Source organism: Triticum urartu, chromosome 7, assembly GCF_003073215.2.
Source record: "Triticum urartu cultivar G1812 chromosome 7, Tu2.1, whole genome shotgun sequence".
Classification (NCBI taxonomy): domain Eukaryota; kingdom Viridiplantae; phylum Streptophyta; class Magnoliopsida; order Poales; family Poaceae; genus Triticum; species Triticum urartu.
Window position 1 is genome coordinate 97,828,965 of NC_053028.1, and position 25,892 is coordinate 97,854,856.

Sequence of the window (25,892 nt, forward strand, 5' to 3'; positions counted from 1 at the left end):
CTCTCCGAAGTCGGCACGCACAAGCAAAGACGGCCCCTCAGGATAGGAAGCTGACCAAGCTTCTCGTCCCTTTATCAGCCTCGAAGCTCGCTCAGCTTCAGGGACTACTGTCGGAGTAAGTGACCACGGGTAGCCTAGCCGGCTCCCCCTGGCCTTTCTGCAAAAATTATGAGCCGATCCGGCTCTCAAGAACCCAAGACATGGGGCCGCCTTCCCCTGGCCGGCTGTCTCCCAGGCCGGCTATTGGAAGGCGGCCCGACTTCATCCCTCTTGAAGAAAGCCGCGGGATGGCCGGCTCCGAGGAGCCGGCTGCGAGAAGGCCGGCTCCAAGGAGCCGGCTCCCATAAAGCAGTCAAGACCGTACCCTCGAAGTCTGCATCCACATAACGGCGATGTGACGGGGCGTGGCTACAGTGAAGCATGCCACCCCCGAATCCCGGAGCGCGCCTGGCACAGTGCGTCGTACAGGTGGCCATGACCCGTCCGGCGCAGCACTGTTGCCACGTTGACCCTGATGTCATCCACGACGGGCTACCAGTACGGCCCACGGGCGGTGGGCCCCTTCAGGCAGAGAGACACCCGAAGGCGGCCCGGCCTCCCCCAGTCGGCCCAAGATGGAGCTGGCTCTCTCCGGCCGGCTTGCCACCCCCTCGAAGGAGACGCCCCATTAAGGAGACAAGACGCGGTGAGGCTACAGTGGTCACCCGCCGGACGGCAGCACTGTAGCCACGCTTACCTCGGCGAAGCCCTCGTCACCAAGATTGAGCAACAGTAACCAGCCACCGACAAGGCCCTGGACAGTGGGGCCTGCCTGTCGACCAAGGAGCCGGTAGCCGGTGGGACCCACCAGCCGGCGGGCCCCAGCAGCCAGAGAGCGAAGACACAGACGGCTGGGCCCCACGCCCAGCCGGATTACCATTGTACCCCCGGGGGGTAGGCCTATATAAACCCCCCGGGACACCCATGCAAAGGGTTGGTCCCTGCTAGTTTTAGACACCACGTAGGGAGGAGAAGAGAGCAAGCAGAGCCCTTCTCCCTCCTCTCGCCAAACAGCTCAAGGAGCATCATGTAGCTACTTGTTCATCTAGTGATCATGCGGAGACCCCGCAGAGCAGCAGTAGGGGTGTTATATCCACGGAGAGCCCCGAAGCTGGGTAAGATTCGCCGGCGTGCATGTCTTCGCCTCATCCCGTTTCCAGGCACCGGCGATGTTTTACTGGCTCCCACAATGATAAGCCACCCGTTGGCATATGTCGCACCTACCACCTGACAATAGTGGTGTATTGGTATGGTGAATTTGTGGACTCGTGTGCGCCACCTCAAAAGAGTTACTTGCAGTCGTAGTTCAGGATAGCCACCGAGTCAAAGCTGGCTTGCTGCAGTTAAACTCCACCACCCCTTTATTGATACCGATGCATATGTAGATAGTTCTGATGTAAGTCTTGCTGGGTACATTTGTACTCACGTTTGCTTAATTTATGTTTTTGCAGAGAGACTTCAGTCTCGCCAGTAGTTCCACGTGGACTTCGATGTTTAGCTTGTTACCTCAGCTACGATCTTGTACCCTTGGGAGGGTCTTGTAGATAGTCAGGCTTCTGAGCCTTCTTCATTTGTAGTTGTCTGTACTCAGACAAGTTAAGCTTTCGCATGTGCTTGTTGCTTGTATGCTCTGTATGTTGGGTCATGAGACCCATGTTTGTAATATCTCGCTCCTCGGATCCTAATGAATAAATACTTGAGTCGTAGAGTTATGTTGTGATGCCATGTTGTATTTACACATATCGAGCATATTGTGTGTATGATTGAAATGCTTGGTATGTGTGGGATCCGACAACCTAGTTGTTTATCCTTGGTAGCCTCTCTTATGAGGAAATGTAGTCTTGTTCCTCCATGATCCATAGTAGTCCGCTACAGCCCGGTTCACGGGAGTCCTGCTAGCCCAGCACTACTGCTCCGGAGCACTTGATTGGCCGGCGTGTGATTCACTTCGTTCCTGTGTCTGTCCCTTCGGGGAAATGTCACGCGGTGACATCCGGAGTCCTGCCTAGCCTGCTACAGCCCGGGTTTCCGGAGTCCTGTTAGCCCAGTGCTACAGCCCGGATTCACACGCTGCTGGCCGACATGCTCGATGTTGATTCATGTATGCCTGTCCCCATAAGTTAGTGCCACTTTGGGTTCACGACTAGTCATGTCGGCCCGGGTTCTCTGTCATATGGATGCTAGCGACACTATCATATACATGAGCCAAAAGGCGCAAACGGTCCCGGGCCATGGTAAGACGACACCCGTGGGGATACCGTGCGTGAGGCCGCAAAGTGATATGAGGTGTTACAGGCTAGATCGGTGTGACTTGGAATTGGAGTCCTGACAAAAGAGAACGATTGCCTCTTACTTAAAGCACTCATCGCCCAGAACCAAATTAACAACAGCTTGTTCGAATCGGGGAGTAATATTATTTCTGATGCCATGGATGATGAAGAAGTAGAATTGTTGCTTGCTAAAAGAAAAGCAGACGTACTTGAAGCACGCAATTACGTCCATGGCCAGCCATTTCTTGTTGGCGAATACTTTGATGAGTGCAGCTCCAGTTGCCGCGGGTTACATGAATATTGCATGGATCAAATGTCAGAAGGTCATCACTATTTGCTAGTCCACTACAACATAGATCATTTCCGACAAGATGCTGGTTCCATCATTGTGAGTTTCAAGGACTTACATCTCTTCTTCAACTTCAACGTGCTCGATGTCACTCTTGTTAGATGTGTGATTTTGTAAGTACTTAACAAACTTTGATCAACTTCTCCATACAAGGCTGTAAATGATAAACAGCTAACTGCATTTTATTCCTCTCGGGGGATTGAATGCGCAAGGAAGACAAAGTGAGAGTGTGTATTTCATAGATCCTGCATTAGCAAATGGCACAGCATTACATGAAAAGGACCGACGGGACTGGGCCATTAACACGGTCGTCCATATCTTCGAAAACACGTCCCATGCAGAATCATTTGTCTGGCCATATCATGAAGGGTAAGTCAAGCAAACAACCACTCATACACTAATTGTCTTTCAGATTTTGACATCATTCGTAAGTTCATCGATTTCTTAATATGTAGCAATCACTGGATATTGGTATTCATTGTCCCAAACAAGAACATAGTTTACTACATCGATTCTCTCAGAGAGTCAACAAACGCTCAGGATCTGACACATCTTCAGCAATTCAGGATAGGTATTGAATTCTATGATGTTGAAACTAATTTGCATTCATGTCTGGTTCAATAATTGATGTTGTCAAAATTCATCATCATTTGTAGTGTGCTTGCATTGTGGAAAACTAAACTAGCGAACCTGTTCAAGACGGAACTACCACTGCAGCACGAGATTGTTTCTCCGGTAACACACTAAAATCTGTTATTTTCAGAAAATTTATCCAACACTCTGCAAATACCTTTCCTTACACTAGTCAAATGTTCAAGCTTCTAAATAAACATCTTTCTATTTTTTCCAAAGAAAAAATAATACATCTAACACCGGTTAGGTTGTTCCTAACAGGAAAAATACATGACTAATTCTGTACAAAAAATTTCAGTGTCCTCAGCAAGAAGCAGGGACCTACCTTTGTGGATACTATGTTTGCAGACACATGATCTCCATCTGCAAATCTTCTGATAGTTGTGATGATCCTCACGAATTAGTACCAGTAAGTCTATCTTAATTAATATCTTCTACTCCACTCATATGGCACATTCTGATCTTAAAAATACTGCAGCTCATCTTAAAATCGAGGACCCCTGAACCACTCCCGGCTGGTGAATTGCTGATGGTTCAGAGATTTATCAGCGACTTCTTCCTGGATCACTACATCAATCCCACTGGTGGTAATGAAGATTTCAGCATGCCTTCTCCTGAAACATTGAGTAAGAGTTAGCCGCTAAACATATAACGCATGGATCCATTGTTTTCCATCTGATGAGGTCTTCATATTTCGTACACTATGATTAATTATGTAATGCACATATGTGTGGACGAATCATTGGAATTTAGCTACCATATGTTCAATTGCAATTGTTGCGAAATCTGATGAATGTTCTTCCTATGGACACTATTTGTTCAATTGAATATTGTGGCGAATTTGTTTTTTGTGTGTCGATTCAAAATGGGATATTTATGTTTATTTGTTCAACTGAATATTGTGGCGAATTTGCTTTTTGCGTGCCGATTCAAAATGGGATTTTTTTTGTTTTAACCTGGCAATTGCTCCGCACACGGTTCAACTAAATGAGTGTGTGCGATCCACATCGGAAAGCATACGTGAATCATATTGGAACTGTCGGTGATACACAATAGATCGCAAATGATTCACAGTGCTACTACGTGTGCGTAGGTTCTTCGGAATCGTTTGTGATATCGCGTTATCGCACACGAGAACTAGGAGTAAACCGTGCCCAATGCAAAATACAATCACAGTCGTATTTTTTCAGGAAACGTGTGGGATCCCAAACGAAAAGCACACGTCACTCTTGCGGTAACCGTCGGTGATACCTAACAAATCACAAACGGTCTGCAGCACTTGTATGTGTGCGAAGGGGCTCCTGAACCGTCTGTGATAGAACATTATCGTGGACGGTAATTGTTGGAAAATGTTTGCGATGGAGTCTAGCATGGCAGACGGGTTACGCAGAAAACCCGTGTGCGATAGGGCACAAATCACACATAGTTCATATGTTGGCCCGTGTGCCTTACATACAGTTTCCCAAATGGTTCGTTATTACAGACCGTATGGTTTCACTGCGTCATTAGAAATGCTTAATCACCGATACCACACGTGCGAAAGAATTTAGTGTGCGCTGCATCGCACACGGTTACATTTTGGAAGGCCTCTGGATCACTGTTCCATGTCCCCGACGGTTTCTGGGTCGTGTGGGAAGGACCCCCTATCGCACACACTCACTTGGCGACGGTTCCGAAGGCCGTCGCAAGGGGTAAAAACCGTTTGTTTAGGACTGACGCGCACCAGTGCCACCACCACCAAAGAAGGAAACTTGAGTACGTGGGTATGGGCACTCCCCTTGGTTTGTGCCAAGCTTGGGGCAGGTGCCCCGGTATTGTATCACTATCACCTTTTTTACCATCATTATCTATCTTAGTTCGATCCCTTAGTTATTTTGTGATTTAGATGAATAAAAAGTTTTTAGTATGATTTAGTTTTTGAGTGTTTGCTTCGTGATCTATCCATGTAATCGAGTGCGAGAATTATATAATAAAGATTAGTTTGAGTTGAGTGTTTCGCTTTCTTGCTTCAACATTAGAGATGAAAAAGAATAAAGAAAATAAAAAGATCATATGCTAATCTCATGAGGAGTGATGAATTCACATATAAGAAGTATAATGCATGAAATTTGTTGAAGGTTGACAAACATAGTATTGGTCATTGTTGCAATTCATGAGGAGTAATAAAGAAAGAGAGGTGTCACATATAGATATACTATCTTGGACATGTTTTGTGATTCTGAGCACTCATTAAAATGTTCTATGCCAATTAGTTGACATTGGACAAGGAAGACAATGTAATGAGTTATGTTTGCTTATATCCGCATAGAAGTTATATTGTCATGGATCCTCTAACATGTGGTGCTTTCTCCCTATCCTTTGCTAGCCAAATCTCCGCACTAAGTAGAGATACTACTTGTGCATCCAAAACCCTTAAACTCAGTTTCATGCCATGAGAGTCCACTATACCTACCTATGAATTGAGTAAGATCCTTCAACTAAGTTGTCATCGGTGCAAAAGCAATAACAATTGCTCTCTAAATATGTATGATCTTTTATTGTAAGGGAAAATAAGCTTTGTACAAACTTGTGATGGTGAAGAAATAAAAGTGACAGACTACATAATAAAGGTCGCTATCACAAGGGGCAATAAAAGGTGATGTTCCTTTGCATTAAGATTTTGCACATCCAAAAAAATAAAAAGTGCATGACAACCTCTGCTTCCCTCTACGAAGGGCCTATCTTTTACTTTATGTATTTACTTTTATGCAAGAGTCAAAAGTGATCTCCTCTATTCCATTTTTATTTTCTCTATTTGGCAAGCATCATGTGTTGGAGAAATATCTAGGCACATATATCCATTCAGATGTAGGTGATCATGAGTTATTATAGTTGGCATTACCCCTAAGGTAAATAAGTTGGGAGGCGAAACTATAAGCCCCTATCTTTCTATGTGTCCGACTGAAACTTTTGCCCCATAAGTATATTGTGAGTGTCGGCAATCATAGAAGACTAAATGTAGTTGAGTATGTGAACTTGCTAAGCAAAGCTCTTACATAGACTCTTTTTGAAAATATGACTACAATTGTATCAATGACTGAAATCATAGTTTGTTAATTTTCAATGAAGTTTGTGGTCCATACTTTATCTTGTGAACAAATTGTCACTTTATCATGAGAAGTTTTACGATAATATGTTGATGTTATAATAATGATCATGATGCCTTCATGTCAGAATTTTGTTTTATCGACACCTTTCTCTCTCTCTCTAAATATGTGGTCATATTTATCGATTTCGGCTTTTGCTAAGGACAAGCGAGGTCTAAGCTTGGAAGAGTTGATACATCCATTTGCATCATTTTTTGTACTATTATTTATTATATTTTGGAGTGTTATTTCACTCTGTGATGCAATTCTTATGCCTTCTCTCTTATTTTGCAAGTTTCACATGAAGAGGGAGATTGTCGGCACCTGGAATTCTAGACTAGAAAGGGTTGTATCAGAGATGGCTATTCTGATCAACTCCAAATGAGTTGAAAGTTTATGGAAAATTGTTTCGGAATATATTAAAAATACTGGCAAAAGAATTACCTGAGGGGGACCCACCAGGGAGTCACAAGCCCTAGGGGGCGCCCTCCCCCTGGGCATGCCTGGCAGACTTGTGGGGCCCTTGGTAGGCCCCCGGTGCCCATCTTCTCCTTTATGAAGCATTTTGACCTAGAAAAAAAATCATAGGAGGACTTTTGGGATGAAAAGCCGCCGTCTCGAGGCGGAACCTGGGCAAGAGCACTTTTGCTCTCCGGCAAAGCGATTACATTGGGGAAACTTCCCTCTGGGAGGGGGAAATTGAAGCCATCGACATCACCAATGATCCTCTCATCATGGGAGGACCAATATTCATCAACATCTTCACCAACACCATCTCATCTCAAACCCTAGTTCATCTCTTGTATTCAATCTTTGTCTCAAAACCTCATATTGCTACCTGCGGGTTGCTAGTAGTATTGATTACATCTCGTAGTTGATGCTAGTTGGTTTATTTGGTGGAAGATTATATGTTCAGATCCTTAATGATATTCAATACTCCTCTGATCTTGAACATGCATATGATTTGTGAGTAGTTACTTTTGTTCTTGAGGCCATGGGAGAAGTCTTGCTATAAGCAATCATGTGAAATTGGTATTCATTCGATATTTTGATGAGTTGTATGTTGTCTTTCCTCTAGTGGTGTTATGTGCATGTCAACTACATGGCACTTCACCATGTTGGGGCCTATGGTAAGGCATTGGGAAGTAGCAATTAGATGATGGGTTGCTTGAGTGATAGAAGCTTAAACCCTACTTTATACGTTACTTCGTAAGGGGCTGATTTGGATCCATATGTTTCATGTTATGGTTAGATTTATCATGATTCTTCTTTCGTAGTTAAGGATGCTTGCGAGAGGGGGTAACCATAAGTGGGAGACTTATTCAAGTAAGGACAACCCCCAAGCACCGGTCCACCCACATATCAAATTGTCGAAGTAGTGAACGTGAATCAACTAAATGATGAAAAGTAACTTGATGAGAATTCCCATGTGTCCTCGAGAGCCCTTTGCTTTATATAAGAGATCGTTCTTATCCTTTGCTATAAACATGATTGGGCCACATTGCTGCACCCATGCTACTATTGTTACTTGTTGCTCATTACAAATTACCTTTCTATCAAACTATCTGTTACCGACAATTTCACTACTGCAGAGAATACCTTGCTGAAAACCGCTTGTCATTTCCTTTTGCTCCTCGTTGGGTTCGACACTCTTACTTATTGAAAGGACTATGATTAATCCAATGTACTTGTGAGTCGTCACCGCCACGAGGGTGAGGCGAGCTCGGGTTGAGAAGGATGGTATCCGGCGAACCAACACGCCCCTGGCCGGCGGTGCCGCCTCCACGAGGGCCGGACTACACCTTCACCCTATCACCGGCCTCCTTCCTCTTCCCTATAGCTTGACCCAGCCCATCATCGGGCTCACCTAACCTGTGTACGATCTGGAACCTGGTGCTACTGACGACCACATAGAAAACAATGAGAAGGAAGGCAAGGTGGAGGGGCTAGCGTGGTGGAGAAGCAACAACGGTGGTGGAGGGGGAGTAGCAGGCAGTGGCAAGGATGAGAAGGGGTTGTGGGGATCAAAGGGAAAGCGGGCCTAGGGTTGTGTGGCGGCTGGTGCGGGAGTGGAACAAGAGGATGCGGATTGGATGCGGAGCACGCGGTGCGGATTGGGCAATGCGTCTTGCACGCAAAAAAAGGGCAACCTAGCCAACCAACGTGCGATGCGAGCCCACTAGTCGTTGGACAACAAAAATGACTACGAGGTGAAAATTAGTTTAACTTATGTGAAGATCCAACGGTTCAGTCGTGTAGAAAAGCATATCTGACGGCCAACGTAGGCCAAATGGGGGGAACTTCCTGGTGGCAAGTTGCCCAAGATCCTTATAGGTTTAAATATATGCATTAGTGCTACAATGAAAGGCTAAATTACATAACCCTATGGGACCATTGCAAGAACGAAAAATCACATAGGTGATGAGAAATATAATGATACATGTTTTCTTTGGAAATAAAAAAACAATACACTAGAAACAAATATACTAAATTAAGAACCATGATTGTAGCTATATTTGTACATGTATAAGAAACATGGAACAATCACCTATGAAGTATGGATGCTCTAAAGAAAATGATCTTTACATGTTACACCTAGGGAACATGTCAAGAGGCTGAGGCACTATAGCATGGAAGATACATGTGTACATAAGAATTAAGTTATGAAGAAATATTTATTATTTACACCACGAAGCTAAGAGATTGAAATTCCATCAGTACGTATGAAGCATGGAAGGATCATGTGTACACAGGAAACTCCTCGGAAGCATGTCTCTCATTACAATATCAAACGAATGAAGAATGCCATCAAGGGGATGATGTTTTTACTTTTTACTCACCAACATATAGATTGTTTTTTTTGGGGGGGGGGCGAATCTGGAAGCAAAAGTTATAGATTCCAGGAGCACTTGCATAGCAATTTAGATGCTACATAACTAAGAAGCACAAACATAGTAATTTGGGGACAGATTTAAACTTGGATGGAAGCATGGAAATTTAAAATCATGTAGAAAACTAATATTGCTGTCAAGATTGGGAATCATATTATCGTGAAATCTATAAGAAACTAACCAAGATTGGTAGATGACACTGCAATCCATTACACATCAGATGTAACATAGATACACTCAACAAAGCTCATCGAAGCAAGCATTGCATCCAAAGCAACACAAACAGAATCAACTGGTTAAAAATGAATCAAGCATGTGGTGAATCAAGCCCTAGTTTAGGCGATTTCATATCAGGGGGGTACAAATGATGCTTATGATGTGTGTGCATACTTCCTTGATGAGCCAAATGGCACACCAATGCGGTGAGAAGGACGGTGACGGGGTAGGGTGTGGCGGGGAACCGGGCCGACGATGGGGGTGACACGATGGGCGACGACTGAGAGCACGACTTAATTGAGCAGGCGGGCCGGAAGCTACACCAGCGATGTGGAGTAGTTGTAGTCGTCGCATAGTTGTTGTTGTAGAGCGGGTTGGTGGCGGAGGTAGCTGTCGTAGCGAGGGAGCTCTGTGAAATCTGGGTTGTGCTGGGTCGAGGGATGCGAGATGGGGTGGCGTGGTAGGCACAGGGCGGGCGAGATTTACTCTGATTGGATTAGGATTAATTTGGGTGCTTCGTTATTTTTGACAGATTTGGGTGGTTCACTTACAAACATAGGCCATGGAATCAAAGAAACATGAACAACGCAAGACCTGTCTCAGCAAAGTCTCCCATCAGACTACTGAATATAAGTGTTTTCCCATAAATTTCCATGATGTTATCCTCTCTTTCATAACTCTTCTCCTGCATCGCCCGATACACCTAAATTTTGGAATAATAACACTACTTTAGTAATATAAATTTTGTGATATTTAATTTATAATAATAACTGCATACCTTGAATGTAGAAAGTCTTGTACGGATAGATTACCCTTGTTACCCCCGGTCCAAATAGCTTTGCTGCTGTTCCATTCACCATATAAAATTCAAACATTCAACTATCAGTCCTAATAATTATTGCATCACGCTCATCATAATATGAACTATAATCCCAAATAGAGTCCAACATCCATGTGGTTTGCCTTGAGCGGGTATGATGTTCATCAAATATATTAGCTTAAAAGGAGTCCAGCTAATCTCATCAACTTCATCATATTGCATCTTCCACATGATTATTTTAAAAAATGTAGCAATAACCACATCATCCTATCCAATTTTCAAAACATGAACATTCCTCCGAAGCATAACATCCAATACTAGTGGGGTCTCAATGCAAGATGTACTACTGCCAGTTAAACTGAATCTATACTGATGCTTCAACTTCAACACCCAATAAATCATATCACCAATAATTGTTCCTGGGCGAAACTTTACGCCAGAAACTGTTTCTAAAACATGCATGGAACATTCCCAAGATGAAGTAGCAGAAGTGAATGTATACACCTTTGTGATAGTTTGTCCAGTGGCTATCCAAATTATTTTGAAAGGTAAATTGTGGGAATCAATATTGTGGTCTTGGTTTGCAACACATAAAACATTTTACTGACTATTCAACTCATCTTCAGGTTCTTCTGTGGCAATAATTCTCCCATGGAATGAATGATAAGTACTTTGCCATGTTTGACATCCACAATTCTCAAACTAGGGAAGGCATGTTTCTCTTTTAGATTCATGAATGTCTTCTCAAAATAGTTGAACCCTTCAACAACAGGATAGTCTCCCACAGGCAGGAATCTGAAAACATCTTTTATTTTGGTGAATACCCCAAGCAACAGTGGTATTTTGTTCCTCTAAACTAACAACTTCTTGAATACCTTGTTACATATGGGATTATTCCATTTTTACAAACAATTGTGAGTTGGACAACTCTATTAGGATGGAATGAAAGTGAGGATAAGATGTTTTATATCATCGGGAAGAACAGCGAGATCACCCGTTTCGTTGACTGCTACTTCTTGAACTTGCGTTGATTTTTCCCTTGAAGAGGAAAGGGTGATGCAGACAAGTAGAGATAAGTATTTCGCTCAGTTAAGAACCAAGGTATCAATCTAGTAGGAGGCACAAGCAAGTCCCCAATATATGCATCTGCACAAACGAACAAACACTTGCACACAACACAAAAAAGGGGTGGCCAATCCCTTCACAGTCACCAACAAGAGTGAGATCTAATAGAGATAGGTATAAAATATAAATAAAAGAGCAAACTAAAGTAAATATAAATAAGCAGCAAGGTATTTTGGGTTTTTTTGGTTTATAGATATGAAAATATATGATGGAAAATAGACCCGGGGCCATAGGTTTCACTAGAGGCTTCTCTCTTGAAATAAAACATATGGTGGGTAAACAAATTACTGTTGAGCAATTGATAGAAAAGCGCATAGTTATGACGATATCTAAGGCAATGATCATGAATATAGGCATCACGTCCATGACAAGTAGACCGACTCCTGCCTGCATCTACTACTATTACTCCACACATCGACTGCTATCCAGCATGCATCTAGAGTATTAAGTTCAAGAGAACAGAGTAACGCTTTAAGTAAGATGGCATGATGTAGAGGGATAAACTCAAGCAATCTGATATAAACCCCATCTTTTTATCCTTGATGGCAACAATACAATACATGCTTCGCTACCCCTACTATGTCACTGGGTGAGGACACCGCAAGATTGAACCCAAAACTAAGCTGCTCTCCCATTGCAAGAAAAACCGATCTAGTTGGCCAAACCAAACCGATAGTTCGAAGAGAAATACAAATATATCTTAATCATGCATAAAAGAGTTCAGAGAAGACTCAAATAATATTCATAGATAATATGATCATAAATCCACAATTCATCGGATCTCAACAAACACACCGCAAAAGAATATTACATTGGATAGAACTCCAAGAACATCAAGGAGAACATTGAATTGAAGATCAAAGAGAGAGAAGAAGCCATCTAGCTACTAGCTATGGACCCTTAGGTCTGTGGTGAACTACTCACGCTTCATCGGAAGGGCGACAAGGTTGATGTATAGGCCCTCCATTATCGAACCCCCCACCAGCAGGGTGCCAAAAAAGGCCCCAAGATGGGATCTCATGGGAACAGAAGCTTGCGGTGGTGGAAAAGTATTTTGGTGGATGCTTCTGATGTAGGGGGAATATTTGAGAATATATAGTGCTGGAATTAGGGTTAGGGGACTACCGAGGGGCCCACAAGCCCTCAGGGCCTCCTCGGGACTCTTCTGGCCCTCTCTCCAAGTCACGTAGGTGTCTTCTGGTCCAAGAAAAAACATCGTAAAGTTTTATTCCGTTTGGACTCCATTTGATATTCCTTTTTTGTAAAACTCAAAAATAAGGAAAAAATAGAAATTGGCACTGGGCTCTGGGTTAATAAGTTAGTGCCAAAAATTATATAAAATAGCATATTAATGCATATAAAACATCCAAAATAGATAATATAATAGCATGGAACAATCAATAATTATAGATACGTTGGAGATGTATCATTGACCATGTCATCTTCCATGCTATACTACCTACGTGCATTACATTTCAAAAAAAATGGAATTAGTGAAATAATTGTGATGTATGATCTAATTTGTGGTACAGGTCAATTTGTTGTTCAAGTGTGTTTTAAGTTAGGTAACTATACATAACACATAGCATTTCAATTCCCCCAGTAATTATTTTCACAATTATATGATATGTGACATGCGTTCACAATATCTAATTGAAATATGTTGCATAGTCATTTACATGTGAAATATAAAATACATATATTTGGAAAACTTTCCTCAATGCATATGTGAAATATGTTACGTGTAAATCTACATGTGAACTAAAAAATACAAACATTCCACAATTGCTTATACATGACAATTCATTGTTCAGATGTGTTTTATGTTAAATAATAGTACAAATGTTATATTTTACTTTTCATAATATCATATTTCATATGTCATATGGTTATACAGTTAATTTTTTGGGAAGCAGCATTCCACAATTAGTACATTTAGTATAGTTGAAAGCATATCTAATATCACAAATCATACTATATTATTTAAGCATCATTTATATCATTTACTAACACTAGTAGAAAAATGACTTTTAGTACCGGTTCGTAAGGACCTTTAGTACCGGTTCTGGAACCGGTACTAAAGGGTGGGCACTAAAGGCCCCCCCCCCTTTAGTCCCGGTTCAGCACGAATCGGGACCAAAGGCCCATCACGTGGCACGAGGCGCGTCGTGGTCTTGGGGGCCTTTAGTCCCGGTTGGTGGATTTTTTTATTTTTTTTGAAATAAAGCAAAAACAGCCCGCCTACTGGGCCGGCACGGCCTGCATACGACTAGAAACCCAACCTCTAGTTGGGCCAGGATGCAGGCCTAGTAGGCCCCACAGGGCAGAAGACTTGCAATAGGCCCACAAAGGCCTGCTTAGAGAGGAGCTCGACACGGTAGCCGCGGCGGGGCTTATAAACCGGTGCGAGCTCCTCTCAACTAGCGAGGTGGGACTAAACATTGTGCACTGCGGGTGGCAGCGCACCACCTTTAGTACCAGTTGGTGGTTTCAACCGGTACTAAAGGGAGGGTCTTTAGTACCGGTTGAAGCCACCAACCCGTACTAAAGGCCACCACCTTTAGTACCGGTTGGAGCCACCAACCCGTACTAAAGGGGGGGGGTCTTTAATACCGGTTGGAGCCACCAACCCGTACTAAAGGCCACCACCTCTTTAGTACCGGTTCGTGCCACGAACCGATACTAAAGGTTCGCCACGAACCGATACTAATGAGCGCCGCCCGCCTAGCCGTTAGAACCGGCACTATTGGTCACATTAGTGCCGGCTCAAATACAAACCGGGATTAATGAGCTGAACATTTGACCCTTTTTCTACTAGTGTAAACCTAAACATAAATAATAAATAGTGATGGTTGAATGGTCTGTTAAAATTTATATGTCTATATCATTGTAATACCACTATTTCACAAGTGTAGTTTATAAATAACATTTCACATAACACATAAAAAGTCATAAATATGATTATGAAGATCTCATTTCACAAGTAACTAACTATACATAACATAAAGCATTCCAATATCCCCAGTAATTATTTTCACAACTAAATGATATGTGACGTGTGTTCACAGTAACTATTTGAAATATGTTACATATTCATTTACATGTAAAGTTTCAAATATATATATATATATTGGGAAAACTATCCTCAATCCAGATATGAAATATGTTACATTGAAATTTAAATGTGAATTAAAATATACATACATATATTAGAAAAGCTATACTCAATCCTTATATCAACTATGGTCTATGAAGATACAAACTGTATTCACAAGTGCAGTTTTGAAACAACATTTCACATGGCACATAAAAAGTTATAGATATGATTATGAATATCTCATTTCACAAGTAACTATACATAACATAAAGCATTTCAACATCCCCAATAATTATTTTCACAATAAAATGATATGTGACATGTGTTCACAATAACTATTTGAAATATGTTGCATATTCATTTACATGTGAAGTTTGAAATACATATATCGAAAATAATTTGCCAAAAAGGAAAGCAAAAAGACTGAGATAAGTGAGAAAAGACCCTTTCTACACAACGAAAAGGCACTTCTGTAAAAAAAGGTAATAAAAAATACAAGAGAAATAAGAAAACTTAATTCATATACAACAAAAATGCACTTGTGCCAATGCCATAAGAAAGCTGACACTTCATATATAAAAAAGGCACTTATGCCAAAGGATGTGTAGCTGCTACCATGTGTGCGTAACTACCACCATGCATAAGGAATCGTCTCTCTTTGACTTATACATCAAGTTGTCCATCAATCGAATCATCCAACGCATGATATGCGTGATCTCCTTACCGATAAACCTACCTGTTCAATCTTCTCTGTTAATGCACACACATATTTTTCAAACAAATTTGCATCCATTTATGTGGAGATTTTTTTTCAAGAGTACGCCAAAGAAGTACATTAGTTTTATAGAAGACAGAAAATATTTACAAGAGATTACAACAAGGTGTAGATCACCACAGACCGGCAACCCCACCAACTCCACTCCGAACCCATCTAGCCCACTACTCGCAATATCTTAGCACTCCGAACCTCCCTGCTAAAGTCTCGAAAATGAGTTGGACCATGCCCCACACATTGCATATGGTGTCTGTGCCAAATATGCGCCCGTTCTGTTGCTTCCATAGCGTCCGTTCCGTTGCGGAGATCGATCTCTATCATATACCTTTCGTTGAGCTTGATCTCTATCATATCTGAGTGACGCTTGGCAGTTGCCACCTACCCACCCACGCCGCGAAAATCAGCGCTTGGCTGCCACCCCTTCCCCCGAAATCTCCTCACCGTACGCGGGAAAACGGAGGCTCAAAGTTCTCCGGCCTCCAAAATCTCCTCGCACCTGATTGGTCCAACCGTGCTTCCCACGGATCGCTCCTCCCCCGACCGCATCTTGACCGTCCACGCCCTCCCCATCCCACCACCCAACCACCACGCCCACGGATCGACAGGCGCACCACGGCCGCCGTCCGCACCGTTTAAATACTCCGGCCGTCTCGCCGCATTCCCCACCAGTCCAGAGCTCGCCATCCCAATCTCTCAGCACCAAACATCTTCTCTTACGCGCCTCGACGAGCATCAGCGGCTAGCCATGGACGTCTCAGCCACCGGAGCAGGCGCGAAGGCCAAGAAGGGAGCCGCAGGGCGCAAGGCGGGCGGCCCCAGGAAGAAGTCGGTGTCGAGGTCCGTCAAGGCCGGGCTCCAGTTCCCGGTTGGCCGCATCGGGCGATACCTCAAGAAGGGCCGCTACGCGCAGCGCGTCGGCACGGGCGCCCCCGTCTACCTCGCGGCCGTCCTCGAGTACCTCGCCGCCGAGCTGCTGGAGCTCGCCGGCAACGCCGCCAAGGACAACAAGAAGAGCCGCATCATCCCGAGGCACCTGCTGCTCGCCGTCAGGAACGACGCGGAGCTCGGGAAGCTGCTGGCCGGCGTCACCATCGCGCACGGCGGCGTCGTGCCCAAGATCAACCCGGTGCTGCTCCCCAAGCGGACGGCGGAGAAGGTGCCCAAGGAGGGCAAGTCGCCCAAGAAGGCCGCCAAGTCCCCCAAGAAGGCTTAGGGAGGCCCGCTGATTTGCGTCAGTATGTAATAAGCTGTTCGCCTAGCGGCATCGATGTAATTTTTGTTGTTAATGGAAACATGTCAGACATCTATCTGACTTTGTTATATTTTGTGCTTTGTTATCTGTTCTTGGTGCTAGTACTATGGAGGATATTTAAATTTGTGCGGTAGGCTGATTGGAATCTGCTGATTTTGGTATTATGGAGGGCAGCGTAGCCTGCTCTCGGCACCAAAGTTAGCTTCTCTGCGCTTAGCACGTTGCACGGTACTCGCCATAGCCGGCTCGCCCAAGAAGGAAGGATCTGGCGGGGGCTGAGGGCAACGAGCCGATTGTTTGGGGAAAGGTCTAATCCTTCTCTTCTCCTAAGCCTGATTTTATTGTTTGGTTCAACAGAAGCATCTCCACTAGAAGATGTATATGCAAAAATACTAACTATTTTTGCATCTCCGAGGCCCCAAAGCATCTTAAAAAAAAACATCTTTGCCTTCTAAAAATGTAAAATACAACACCTCACGATGAAATTTGCATCTATGCCGACCGGAGATGTAAAAAGGGTAGCCACGTGCTAACTGCCAACTGCTGTTTCTTTTCATTTTTGTGCGACCGTCGCTCGTGTGCCTCCCGCCTCTCGCCGCCACCATGGCTGACGCCGATGACCTCGCCGCCTTCTGTGACTCCGCCGCCGATGCCCTGACCCACCTCGTCACGCCCGCCATCTCCATGCAAACTTTCCCCAATCCGGCCTCCGACACTATACCGGCGTCTCGGATTTGCCACACCCTGGCCGGTCGTCGTCGTGCTGAAGGCACCTGCAAAGAAGCGGCGGGCCTCCAAGCCACGTGGTGGAGGCGTGAATCGGCCGGTAGCCGGTTTTACAATTCTTGTTTACATCTTTTATTGGAGTTGTTCTTTTATATCTCCGTTTTGCATCATCTGTTGGAGTTGGCCTCTTTCTAGAGATGCAAAAGGCACTTTTTGGAGATGTAAATTTTTACATCTCCAAATCTGCATCTTCTATTGGAGATGCTCTAATGATGAACGTTCTTTGATTCAATTGTAGAAATTGAGTAACTAGCAACTTGCAAAATTTCTTGAGCTAATTATGTGTTTTTGACTGCTATTAATCTATTCATATCAGAGTCACCCGTCTGCAAGTGATTGTGCCATCAATTTTAGATTTTTGAGCGTCTCCAATAGAAGATGGTGTAAAATACATTATTAAATTGTGCTTTGAGTAAAATTTACATCATCAAAAAGAGGTTTTGTACATCATCAAAACATCTATCTTCAACAGATGATGTAAAATAGAGCACTAGTGCCCCAATAGGTGATGTAAAATAGGGCAGCTACACAATATCCGCTCCACAATTTCATACATATTTGAACCAACTGACATCAAAATCATCTCAAAATAAATCACAAATCATATCAAATAAATATTAAATCATCTCAAAAAAATCATCATCAATATTTGAAGATGGTAGCCATGCCGGTCACAGAGGCCTCTCACCCACCTCGTTGACGCGTGCCGATAGGGGTGTGCCCGTAATTTTGGCGAGGTGGCGCAGGCGACGCCGACCGAAGCAGCAAGCCCTCGGCTCGGTCGCGGCGGCCGCGCACATGCCCGTGATAGCTCAGATGGCCCGAAGACCTACTCCGGACCACGACCACGAGCTTCGGGAGCCATCACGGGCGCCGACGCTCCAGCCAACAGCTGAATCGGCCCAAACTCTGCGCGGCGGCGGATCCAAATCAACGCGGTGGCGAGACCTCCTGCGGCCATCTGGGGAGATGGGGTAGGGTGGTGCGGTCGCGACGGACTTAGGAGAGGATGGACGAGCAGCTGTTGCAGTCTTGCCGACGGAAATTGCCGACGGTGCTGGTCGGGTGGAGCCGGAGCGCGGCGGGAATGTCCCACACGATAGTTGGAGGTGCACACATTTTGCTCGAGAGGCCCAAGTGATGCACATTTGCATCTCTTGGTGCCCTATTTTACATCACAAACAAAACTCGAGTAAAAACGTTGCATCTACATCATCTCTTTGAGCACCGTTTTTATGCCTTGGTGATTTAAAAATTTATTATTTTTACATGTATGTCATCGACTATTGAAGATGCTCTAAGTAGCCATTTAGATTCATAGTGGGAGGACTCAACTATGTCTTCTGATAAGAACCACAGTAAAACTCCTTCTAGAACGAGCATTGGAATTTGGAAGTACTAATTGGCCTACTAGCTGTGTTTGGAATGCATGAGTTTCACTGAAAAACTTGAGGGAAAAATTGGTACTTTGGGCCAAAAGATATCCTGGTCGGCTGCACATGAAAGTGTCCAAGTCAGAGCGCTGCGAATTCTTTTTTTTTGGGAGGGGGGGGGGGGCTGTTGCAATTTGTATCTACAAAATGCTATCTTCTGATTAGTGAGATGCAATTGTTTTCTTTTGATTTTACAATGGGTAATGAATAGAGATAGCGACATAACAAATTTTGTAACGGGTAATTAATTTAAAGACATGCCGCTTGGGACGTAAATATGACAAGGATAACTACAACTTGAGGCAGTACTGCTATGCAACAATTGGCAATTAGGACATCTTCAAACGGATTGGGCAAATTGAACCCCTGAAACGTCCGCAGACAACGCCAGCCAACCCCTCATTTGTTCGTCCGGGCAACCACACCTACCATATTTATACCCTCACTTTCATGCAAACACATGCATATAGATCATATAAGACACAAAATCACCAATTCACCAATTCATCATAAACCAAAATAAACCATGATTAAACAATTCAACACAAGCCAAAAAAAATTCAACAAGTCATACATAAGCGATACACAAATGAATCAATCACCTCAATTGTTGCGCTTGTTAATCTTCTTCTTCTTCTTCTTCTTATTGAGAAACCACTTCTTGCCTTCATCATCCAAGAGGCTAGTGTCTTGCAACATGATCCTCAGCTCTGTCGTGTCCCTCGGAAGCTTCACCTTCTGTTTCTCAATTGTCTCCGATGTCTTTGCACTTTCAAGCTCCCATTTTGATGTCTATCCTCTCTTCTCAATGTTCAACCTCTCCCAGTGGAACAACATCCTCACTCTTTGCACATCCAAGAAGAGTTTGTACCTCTACTCTAGCTTCTCCACTCTTTTCTCCTACATTTTCTGTTGGAAACGTAAAACAAAAAAAATCACCCTACGAACACCAAGAACAATATGAAGATGCATATAGGGTTTGGATCAACGATCATTACCGACTCTGGAGTGCAACGGAAGTAGACGAGTCGGTCTAGATCATACTTAGAGTCCTTCGAACCGTTGATCGATGACGATCCGTAGACGTCTCTCGAATGGAAGACCGAAAGAACGACGTCTCTACTTGGTTGCAAGCGTACGGTCTTCACGATCCGGAAGCGCTTCTCCGTACAGAGCTAATCATTGCTAGAGAATTAGAGGGAGGAGATTAGAACCAAACTAGGCTTCTAATTATGAGGATCCAAGGATCTAGGTCAAGCTCTAATTGATCAATCAGGACCAACTAGAACTAGAGGAAGCTCCAAAACTTGTGTGATAAAAGTGCCTTGGACCTCTAGTATATATAGGTTGAGAGGAGAGGGAGGGGCGCCACAAGGAGGGGAAGGACTCTCCTCCTTGCGCCAGCCAAAAGGGGGAAGGACCCCAATTCGGCCTCCCTCAAGGGGGAAAGGGGCACCTCCCCTACATGGGCCCTTGTGGCCCAATTCTCTCTCCACCCTTTGGTCTTTTAATTATAAGAGTATATTATATATAATTTAACATATCGGAAAACATTTTCTACCTACATATTATTTATCGTTAATACCTGGTATTGCCCGATAAACTCCGAAACCCTTCGGGTGACACCGATACGCCTACGGTTCCTCTCGAAACTATTTTGAATATTAATGAAACAATTCCACAAATAAATCCTCGATACTCTCGTCCTACTAACACTCATCAGATCATGATTACCTTAAGCTTGTGATCCCATAGGTTCGGTAAATCGTAGACATGAACGAAACCCCTTTGTTCAATGATCGATAGCAGAACCGTGGACGTCCATATCGATCCATATGATTACACGAATGACATTCGAGTGAACCTTTGGTTATCATGTGATGTTACCTTTGCTTCATGATACTTTACAGAACCTAAGTTGCATCGGTATCCTCCTGAGTCATACACATGCTCACTATACCGTTGATCTCCTTGCCAGTTTTGTTCTTTTTTCTCATTGAAATGTTCCGGCATCCCCGTGACATAGTCATTGTGTCTAGCCAAACGATGATGGATGTCATCACACTGAGAGGGCCCTAAGAATATCTGTCCATAGTCGGAGGAGCAAATCCCACTCTCGATCTATCTAGTTCCTTGTCAAACTTTCTGATGAACCTGCAAGTTGTCATTATGATCACCTAGTTACAGACGATATTTGAGAAACCCCAAAGTCCACCGTACGGTAGGAAGTGACTACGGTACTGTCGATAGTAAAACCGGCAAACCTTGGGTAGGGGGTCCCGAGCTGTGGATCTCGGATCTATGGGTAACAAGAGACGAAGGGGACAATATTTACCCATGTTCGAGCCCTCTCGAAGAGGTAATACCCTACGTCATGCTTTGATTGTATTTATGATGATGTATTTTGAGTACAAGCTTGATCTACCTCGAGATCGTAAGTTGTCTTCTACCCTAAGGCAAGATGGTTGTAATGGTGACCGTGGTCTCTATAGACTAAACCCCTCAGTTGCCAATCTAGGGATACACACGATGACGGCTAATGCAGTCCTTGGAGTACACGTCAAGTCTTTGGAAAAGTCCACTTTGATCACGCCGAAGTACGAGGCTTCTGGAGTCTTCCCTTGTAAGAACGATGGGCGTAAGCTCGACCCATGGACTGTGGGCTAACTAGGTTGGTACCCCCTAGTACAGGACACCACCAGTAGTCCCTGAACTGGTCTTCGATGCTGGCGATGACAATCTTCCTTGGACACATGACTTCGGCTTTGGAGTCTTCGCCTTGACAGGCGAGTTCCTCCCTTCAAATGATCCTCCATGTATTCTGAGATTCTTTTACATTCACGGCCTTTTCCAAGCTCGTCCTTAAAGGAACCTCTTTCCAACCACATGTTTCCCCAACCCAACTCTCAAATATCCAAATTCTTGGGATAACTTAGCCTCGAAGGCTAACCGCGTAGGTGGGAACAATGCCCCCTAGTCTGACAGCTTTACCGAAGCGTCACCACCTATATTGAAGCAAGTCAGTTACTGTTACTTGAATCGTGGCCCGAGGCAGTTTTCTCATTGACACGTCTCATCAAGGCAGAGATCGTGCGCCATATTTTAGGGGGATATCATCAAGATTTCGTTTTACCCCATGCGCATAATGGTATCTTTTGTTAGGTCATGGCGATTTTTACGGTGCAGCAAGGGGCGACTCTTGGCCTTTCATAGGCTTATAAGAGCAAAGGGCAGCAATAGCACTTTCCACATGCTCCCATTCCATCGCCCTTGTGCACAGCCTCCTAAGCTCCAATGCCCAAATCCATTCTCAAATTCACCCATCTCCTCCAGTGCTCACAGTTCCAATCTTCAGCAATGGTCGAAGCAAATCTGAAGGGTCACTGGACGGGCTCCCACGTCACGGAGGGCATGATTTAGGAGCTCCGAAATGCGGGATACATCCCCGCCGATCCCACTTGCCGTCCTCTAGAGCCAAACTAGCATATCCCTACTCCCAAGTCGGGGGAGAGGGTTATCTTCGTTCCCCACCTCATTTGAGGTCTGGGGTTCCCGCTGCACCCCTTCGTGCGCGGGGTTCTCTTCTACTACGAGCTAGATTTCCACCATCTAGCCCCAAACTCCATCCTCCACCTCGTGATGTACGCCATCGTATTCGAGGTCTTCCTTCCCATTGAGCCACACATTGGCCTATGGATGAGGACGTTCGATATCAAGCCGAACTCCAGCGGCACCGAACTGGCAGAGTGCGGAGGGGCCATGATCAGCAAGGCCCAAAAGGTTGATTGGTTCAAAGGCACTTTCGTAGAAACGATCAAAGAATGGCAATGGGAATGGTTCTACATCACCGAACCACTCACCGGCGGCTAGGCCGAAGTCCCGGCCTTCTCGACGGCTCCTTTGAGGAGGCTCGTCTCCTGGAAGAGGAAATTCTTGGATTTGGGCAACCCCGAAGAGGTGACCGAGATGCAAAAGAGGATCAAATTTCTGGCAGACGAGAAGTAGATCAAGCTGGTGGACGTCATGCTTCATCGCCGTATCCCGCCACTTCAGCTTCGGGCGATCCCGATGTGGGCTCACAAGCCCGAGGACGTGCCGCCAAGGCAACGCTTCTTCCGCACCACCTTGGCTGGGATGTGGATGGCACTGTTCAAGCCGTCCCAGAACAAATTCCCCCAGGAGGGGGCGGAGTGCGGCTTTGACGCTGCACACGTGCCAACAAGGTAACCACAACATATAGTTTCATATTATGTCTTTCTTCTATTTCATAGAGCCCTCTTATTAGAATGATTAAACCTATTCTTTCTTCCTTAGAAATGGATCCCCAAGGTGCAACGAATGTTGCCCGGCGCCGCTGCCCAAGGAGGCAAGATCTCCTCAGCTCGAGGTGCTCTTTGCCGAGGAACCACACGTGGTCTCGACCAAAGAGCATAAATAATTGAAGGGGAAGAGCGGCCAGCTCATCCGAGATCCCTCGGAGGCCAGGTCTGAAGATACCCATGCCTCCTCTACCCATGAGGGGGGCGGGGAAGAAGAGGCCAGGTCCGAAAACTTAGTTGGCGCACACTAGCGATCCCTATTGGGCCTCGACCCACTACTCCTTCGCTCGTCCTCACATTCGCTACAGTTTTTCTTCCCCTCGATTTTTTTCTCCTCCTTGCTTTCTCTTACATCACTTAAAAAGGAAAAAAGAAAAAAGAAAAAATAATCAGAATTATATAAAAAAAGAAGTTCATCGAATTGAAAAAAGTTCATTCGAATTTGAAAAAAGTTCATCGATTCTGGAAAACATTCATCGAATCTAAAAAAAATCATCGAATTTGAAAAAGATCATCGGTTTTTAAAAAAGTTCATCGATTTTGGAAAAGCTCATAGAATTTGAAGAAAGTTCATAGTTTTTGAAAAATAGTTCATCAAATTTGAAAAGGTTCATCATTTTTAAAAATAGTTCATAGAAATAGAAAAAGGAAATAATATATAAAAAGAAAAAAACAAATAAGAACTGGACGGAAAACTGCCTAGCGAACCTGGAAAAACCGGTTTATAAGCTTCTAGAAGATTCCCAAAACCGGAGGCTTCCTGCGAACTGGAGAAATTATAAAAAGGATATTTCACATCGGTAGTGTTAGCCCAAGTGGCCACGTAAACCTACAGATCCTGTGTTCGAAACTCCGACGCCCCGTAAACAGATAAATGGGCCAACCCAGCTAACACGGCTGTAGGCGCCGGTTAGGAAGATTGCCCTTAACTGGCACCTGCAGCGCCGAATAGGGTTTGCTTTATTTTAGGTAGCCTACGCAAGGAAGGTGATTCCGGTTTTAGGAAGCTTCACATTTTTATAGTTTCTGGAAACCTTCTATAAGATTCTCGATTTGTTTTTCCTTTTTCTATTTTATTTATATCTTTTTAAATATAAAGCGGTCAAAAATTTCAGTTTTTTAAAATCACAATTTAAAGAATGACCAGCAATTCAAACAATGTTCACCTTTATAAAAATATTCACAAATCCAGCAAATGTTCCCTTTTTTTCAATTTTCACATTTTTGAAATATCTTTCTCAAAACTTTAAAAAATGTTTCCAAATTTTTAAAAAATATTCACTCTAAAATCTATTCAATACATGTTCCCAAAACATAAAAAATATCAATGTGTTTCAAAATATGATCCCAAATTTTTTAAATGTTTGCGATTTCAGAAGATGTTAACAATTCTTTTAAAATATTTCGCGTTTAAGACATATATTTTCTTCAAAAATTAACCATGTTTTCAAAACATGTTCCCCAATTGTTTTTTTAAATCAAGTTTTCGAAAAATGTGCCCAAACTTGTAAAAATGTTCATGCTTTCAAAAACATATTTGCGGTAAAAAAATATTCAAATTTCTCAAAATTTAATAAAATTATTTTAAAACTTAAAAAATCACTTTTTAACAATAAATTCATCAACTCGATAAAAACAAGAGAAAACCGAGAATACTACAGGTAAGATAGCAAAAAGGCCGAAGTATCAAAAGGTATCGCAAGCCGGCCCAACCAAGCGACGCCTGTGCGAGGGCTTCTGGAGGCCGAGCTCCATGGAGCTCGTTTGGAAATTACGAATCTCCACAGCATGATTTTTTTTTTGAAAATTATTGTATACACTCGAACACATGTGTACTGCGTATGTGCAAAAATTATACTTCCACACGTGGCGTACAGAAAAAAAAGTATTTCTAAAATGGGCCAAGTTTTTTTTGTTGTTGCGCCGGAAATTTATTTTTTAGTACAGCCTACAAATCACAAAAAAATCAAATGATTCTTTTCACACGTGCGTGCAGAATCATATAATTTTGTGTGGATTTTTTTTTGAAAGTTTAAAAATATGACTTTTGATTTTCTTTCGAAATACTGATCTCCCCGGAGCTCTGCCTCCGTTGGCATTTTCCGCTCCCCATAATGTGTATACCAATACTACACTGACATGCCAGACGTCAAACAAGATCAGTGGTTGTCGATCTACTGAACCTCTCCAAGTCCAAGCTTCACAACCTCCAAAGTGAAAACGCCACCGAACGGATTAGCTCCAGGAAGTGCGTTTTTGATAAGCAAGGAAAACCGAGTTTTGCGGATTAACAAAATCTAGAGTTCCAAGTACTTACAAGTTTTTTCCACCTCCGAGGAAAATGATTCGGCGTTGACACCTTCCCTCACATACCCGCTCGTGCACAAAAAGAGCCTCTAGATCGAATCTTTTCCTCGTTCCCTCGCCCATTCGCCCAACGACTCTCCCTCTCAAACCCTCACCGCCGCCGCCAGTCGCGCCGCCACGCCCGCTCCCCCCTCGGCGGCCGGATTCTCTTCTTCGCTTACAGATCCGTCCATCCCGACCTTGTTCCCACCGGATCCCGTGCTCAACACCGCTAGTCCCGCCACCAGCGAGGAGCGGCAACCCCATGGCAATGGCGAGTTCACTCGGATGCGATTGATGACCGAGATAGCCGCCGTAGCCATCACCACGTACAGTCCAGCCCTATTCGTGTCTTTTTGCGATGAACCAGCCTAAACCATCACCACTATGTAAAAAACTATGCTGCCAAACTGGGC

The 25,892-nt window shown here is 43.9% G+C and overlaps 1 protein-coding gene across 1 annotated transcript; it reads left to right on the forward strand.

The window, feature by feature from the left end:
* The first annotated feature begins 15,990 nt into the window (after window positions 1-15,990).
* LOC125521332 (histone H2A) lies at window positions 15,991-16,662 on the forward strand. Its single transcript, XM_048686390.1, has one exon. The coding sequence runs from the start codon at window positions 16,086-16,088 to the stop codon at window positions 16,551-16,553; it is 468 nt and encodes a 155-aa protein (XP_048542347.1). The 5' UTR covers window positions 15,991-16,085; the 3' UTR covers window positions 16,554-16,662.
* Window positions 16,663-25,892: the final 9,230 nt, after the last annotated feature.

What these genes read in the sequence shown, in the direction of transcription:
- LOC125521332 (XM_048686390.1), top strand. Translation starts at nt 16,086, where the DNA reads ATGGACGTCTCAGCCACCGGAGCAGGCGCGAAGGCCAAGAAGGGAGCC.